Source organism: Myotis lucifugus, unplaced genomic scaffold, assembly GCF_000147115.1.
Source record: "Myotis lucifugus unplaced genomic scaffold, Myoluc2.0 scaffold_2328, whole genome shotgun sequence".
Lineage (NCBI taxonomy): Eukaryota > Metazoa > Chordata > Mammalia > Chiroptera > Vespertilionidae > Myotis > Myotis lucifugus.
The window spans coordinates 10,358-15,781 of NW_005873376.1; the positions used below are offsets into that span (position 1 = coordinate 10,358).

General features: G+C 59.7%; 1 protein-coding gene across 1 annotated transcript in view; it reads left to right on the plus strand.

Moving 5' to 3' along the window:
* BRAT1 (BRCA1 associated ATM activator 1) overlaps positions 1 to 5,424 on the plus strand; it is a 10,283-nt gene that overhangs the window by 1,035 nt on the left and 3,824 nt on the right. Inside the window, 4 exon segments of the mRNA XM_023749008.1 lie at positions 111 to 252; positions 3,825 to 3,979; positions 4,359 to 4,506; positions 4,617 to 5,236. Of these exon segments, the coding sequence (XP_023604776.1) occupies positions 126 to 252; positions 3,825 to 3,979; positions 4,359 to 4,506; positions 4,617 to 5,236 (1,050 nt within the window). The 5' untranslated portion in view covers positions 111 to 125.

Consider the following 5,424-nt stretch of genomic DNA (forward strand, 5'->3'; position numbering starts at 1 on the left):
GCTGTGTCATTGCGACCCGCCCGCCGCCTGGCAGTCCTGGTGCCCTGAGCGGGCTTGGGGGCTGCCTGCGACTCGGGCTGTGGGGGCCGGGCCTGACCTTTCCTTTGCAGGACCCCGGCCTCGTCATGGACCCCGAGTGCGCCCAGCTCCTCCCCGGTCTCTGTGCGGCCCTGGCAGACCCCGGGCAGCCCCTGGCAGATGACACCTGCTTGGAGAAGTTGCTGGACTGGTTTAAAGCCCTAACTGAAGCAGGTGAGGGGCGCTGTTCTTGCCTTTCCCAGAGGCCAGAGGGGAAAGGGCTCCCCTGTCCTGGAGGAGGGGTCCGCATCTGGTCAGTGTCCTTCCCTCACATCCTGAAGACCCCCCCCTGGCTACTTGGGGTCACATCAGGGTGAGGAAGTGATCAGGGCGCGAGAGCTGCAGCTTGAAGTTTACCGATTCCAGCCGGATTCAGGCCTCCGCAGTTCCGTCCATGCTAGGTGCTAGGTGGCTGCCGAGGGCGAGGGCACACGCGTTTTCCTGTTCGCAATGCATTTTTTTTCTTTATTAAAAAATCGATTTTGTTTTCTCTCTGATTATGAAAGTAAAACTTTTTTTTTTAATCCTGATATTTTTTCCATTGGATTTTTTTTTTTTTTAATATTAGATTCCATTGATTTTTTAGAGAAGATTGAAGCGAGGGAGGGGGACGAGAGAGACAGAGAGAGAAACATCGATGTGGTTGCCTCCTGCACATGCCCAGACCGGGGCTGGGCATCAAACCTGCAGCCCAGGCATTCCTTGACCAGAATCGAACCCGAGACTCTTCCATGCAAGGCTGACACTAACCACTGAGCACACCAGCCAGGGGCATAACACATATTCTTTTTTTTTTTAAATATATTTTATTGATTTTTTACAGAGAGGAAGGGAGAGAGATAGAGAGTTAGAAACATCGATGAGAGAGAAACATCGATCAGCTGCCTCCTGCACATCTCCTACTGGGGATGTGCCCGCAACCCAGGTACATTCCCTTGGCCGGAATCGAACCCGGGACCCCTCAGTCCGCAGGCCGACGCTCTATCCACTGAGCCAAACTGGTTTCGGCAACACATATTCTTTATATAAAACTTCAACCACATGCCCAGCTGGTGGCTCAGTGGTTGAACATCGACCAATGAACCAGGAGGTCAGGGTTCGATTCCCGGTCAGGGCACATGTCCAGGTTGTGGCCTCGATCCACAGTGTGGGGGGTGCAGGAAGCAGCTGATCAGCGATTCTCTCTCATCATTGATGTTTCCATCCCTCTCTCTCTTCCTCTCTGAAGTCAGTAGAGATATACTAAAACTTCAACCACACAAAGGAGTAAAGAGGACAATTAAACCAGTCACCTTTTTATTTCCTGCCGGCCATTTTCCTAACATGAAGCTGTATCTACAATAATAAAAGCATAATATGCTAATTAGACCGGACGACCTTCCGGATGCAGCCGGGCTGCGAGGGAAGCCCGGGTCCCAGGTGCCAGAGGGAAGCCAGTGCCGGCAGCTGGGGGAAGGAGGGCCTACCCTTGCAGGAATTTCATGCATCAGGCCTCTAGTGTTTCTTATAAAAATGAGGTCCCACCATCATACAGTTTGGGGTCTTGCCGGTTCTCTCTTACCTCACAGCAGGTGTTTTCTGCTTGGAGCAGGTCGATTTACTGACTGTGCAGGTCGGCGGGATCGGGACCTGCATTCACTAGATTTTACCTAATTACGTCTCCATTGTAAGGTGATCCTGTCTCTAACGGTTCGTTACTATAAACGGTGCCATAATTCTCCGACACTGACTTCTGCTGTTTTCCCCTTAGTCAGTCTCTTACCCTCTTTTGTGTTGAATGTGGAGGCCTTTCTTGTTTTCTCCTACACGCTCTCCTCTGACCGGGCCCTCCGCCCGCCCTCCCTCGGGCTGCCCTGGGTGGTGAGTGCTTCTGCTGTAATGCAGTTCCAGGGATTTCATACTTTCCACGATGATTGTTCTGGCATATGCAGAGTCCTCCCTGGTGGCCTCGTTCGTAAGCCACATTATTTATTTAAATGTATCTTTATTGAATTGAGAGGGGAAGGGAGAGGGGGAGAGAGACAGAAAAGAGAATCATTGATTGGCTGCCTCCTGCACGCCCCCTACTGCGGATCAAGCCCGCAACTCAGGCATGTGCCCTTAACAGGAATCGAACCCGGGACCCTTCAGTCCGCAGGCTGACGCTCTATCCACTGAGCCACACCAGCTAGGGCTGTAGTCACAGTTTAAAAAAAAGTTTTGATTCACCATGCAGCTGACGCATTTAAAGTGTACACTTCCGTGGCTTTCAGCGCATTTACCGTGCTGTGCAGCTATCGCCACAACCTCATTTTGCAACATTTTTCTCCCCAAAGAGGCCTGGTTCCCAGGAGCCCCCGCCCCCAAAGTCAGCACTGGCTTCCCTGTGTCCTGTCTCCTAGCTCCGCGCCTGTTCCTGCGTTCACATGTTTGTCGTTCTTGCTCATTTTGCGTGGCTGTCTCTGCGAGGCGTGTGACCATCTCACGCTGAGATTGTGGGCATTTTCTTCTGGAATCCTTTTCCCTTCAGGAGCCTTGGCGTGGGGAGCGAGCAGGCTGGCGGGTCCGTCGCCTCTGAAACGGCTCCTGAAGCCCCGAGGGCTCTGTGTTGAAGCCGCTTTTTACGGTTGGAAGGTGCCGCCTGTCCCTCCGCCCGCAGGTCCCCGTGCCGGCCGCACGACTCCCATAGACAGCAGCCGGCCTGGGCTCTGCACGCGGTCTGAGCAGCTCTGTTAACACCGGGAACCGGTTCCATTTGCTTCCTGTTGTATCTGAGCCTGTTCTCCCACGTTCTTTACGTTTTCCGGTCTTTGCTCCTGTCCCTCCTGGTCCTGCCCCCCACGGGAGGATAAAGCTTTCGGTTTTGTCAGCCCTTCCTTCCGGCTTTGAAGTTGCGCGTCCCACGCCTGTTCCTGAGCGGCCACCCTCCAGCTGTTAGCATCTCCTCTGCGCGGTTCCTCCGGGCGGCACGATCGCTGGGCCCTTGTCTGGTGTTTGGAGCCAACCCCAGCCCTGACAGCGGTGCCTGTAGATTTGCCCGGTCTGTGGCCGCCCTTGCTGCCCCCTCTTCCTCGCCCTGTCCGTTCCCTTCTCCCCGAAGCTCAGTGTGCGGAGCCCTCGTCGTGGGCCCCCCTTGGGACCGGCCTTCATCCGCGTTGCCTCCCGTCGGTGAATGGCGCGGGCGCGTGGGTGAGGGTAGACGCTGAGGTGCGGGTCGCAGGAATGGCCTCCTGCTGTGCTTCCGGCATCAAGTTCGCTCAGTTTAAGAAAAGTGTCCGCTTGAGGGAACGATGGTCCTGCTGGAACTTGCGTCTCTTTCATAATCGGCAGCACCTGCACTTCCTGCGCCCTCGACCCGTGTGAGGTGTTGGCCTCCTAGTTTGTTCCCTGCGTTAAGTCAGTGGTTCTCAACCTTCTGGCCCTTTAAATGCAGTTCCTCGTGTTGTGACCCAACCATAACATTATTTTTGTTGCTACTTCATAACTGTAATGTTGCTACTGTTAGGAATCGTCATGTAAATATCTGATATGCAGGATGGTCTTAGGCGACCCCTGTGAAAGAGTCGTTCGACCGCCAAAGGGGTCGCGACCCACAGGTTGAGAACCGCTGGGTTAAGTGATGGACCCTTCCCATGGCCGTTGTGGCAAACATGTCCTCCCATTAGCTGCTCCATCTAAAGGCCCGAGAGGGGGTGGGAGCTGCCGGCCGGGAGAGCAGCCCTCGGGACGCGTGGCTGTGCGGTGACGGCCCCGCTGGCCTTGTCCAGGGTCCAGCCTGCAGCTGCTGCAGGACAGCCCCTGCCTGGTGGAGCTGCTGCTGCAGGTGCCAAAGACCCTGGGCCTGAGTCCCCGCGTCCTCGCCTTCTCGCTCCGCCTGGCGGGCCTGCTCGCTGCCCAGGAGGACTGCTTCCAGTTCCTGCAGGTGAGCCTGTCCTCCGGCTGCCTTCTGCCCCGGCAGGTGCCTAAAGCAGGGGTGGCTGTCGCACCCCCGAGTCTCCGCAGTGGCTTGTCTCGTAAGGGGTTTGCATGGGGCAGGGGACAGCCTGACCCCCGGGCGTGCGGGGCATCCAGGTGGGGACAGCTGGAGGTGGGTGTGCCCTGATGGCCCCCCAGGCTGGGGCCAGGAGGCCAGGAGGCCAGGGGGTCCTTAAGCCAGGATGTCCTGGCAGAGGTGGGCCCGCGGAGGTGCCGCTGGGGGTGCCGCTCTGGGGGGATCCCTGAAATGAACTACAGGATGGATGAGCCTTTGTTTAAGGCGCCCAGGAGCACAGCCGCCCAGGGCCCACTTCCTCTCCCTCCAGCAGGGGGAGTTGCTGCCCGGGCTCTTCGGGGAGGCGGGCCCCCTCGGCGGAGCGGCCTGGACGGCACCCACTGTGCGCAGCGGCTGGATCCAGGGCCTGCGCTCCCTGGCCCAGCACCCCAGCGCCCTGCACTTCCTGGCCGACCTCGGTGAGTGCCCCCCCCACACCCCCACCCCTGGGCGCTGTGGCCTCGCCATGCCGCTGCTGCGTGGCTGTGGGTCCCACGCTCCCCGTCCCGCTGAGCCGTCTCCCCCCCAGGTGCCCTGGACACCGTGGTCTCCCTGCAGGGAGACTCCAGCCTGTTTGTGGCCTCGGCGGCCGGGCAGCTCCTGGCGCACATCCTGGGCCTGTCTCTGCGGGGCCAGGCCGAGGGCCACCCCGGCCCCCAGGTGTGCGACTGGCCGGCCAGTGCCCAGAGGATCGTGGGCCACATCGAGGAGTCCCTGTGCTCCCCCGCCACCCCGCGGGTCACGCAGGCCCTCAACGTCCTGACCACCACGTTCGGGCACTGCCACCACCCGTGGACGCAGGTGCTCTGGGCGCGGCTGAGTCCCCTGGTGGCCTGTCTGCTCGAGAAGGACCCCGTGCCAGCTGCACACTCGCTGGTGGACCTCCTCCTCAGCGTGGCCCGGTCAGCCCCGGGGTCAGGAGGCGGGCAGAGGGGCGCTGGTTTTCCCGGGAGCCTCAGGGCGGCTGATAGGCCGGGAGTAGAGGGGTCACCGGAGGGTCCGGACGCCTGCGACCTGGGAGGGACCTGCGTCTCCGCTGGGCACAGCAGCTGCGGGCGTGGGGGGAGGGCAGGACTCACATCTCTTGCTGGGTCCTTTCTCTGCAGGTCCCCCGCGCTGGAGCTCCGACCGGCAGCCGGGTGGGAGACGGTGGCGCAGGCTTCTGGGCCCGCCTGGATCCCGGCACACGCAGGGCCCCCTGCTTCTGGGGCTCCTGAACGCTGCAGGACTGGTGAGGGCGGGCTCCTGGGGGGCAGGCTCAAGGGGGCGGCGGGCCTCGCTGTCCGTGGTCCTGAGCAGCACTTTCCAGGTGGGTGGCCAGGCTGTGGCATGTCCTA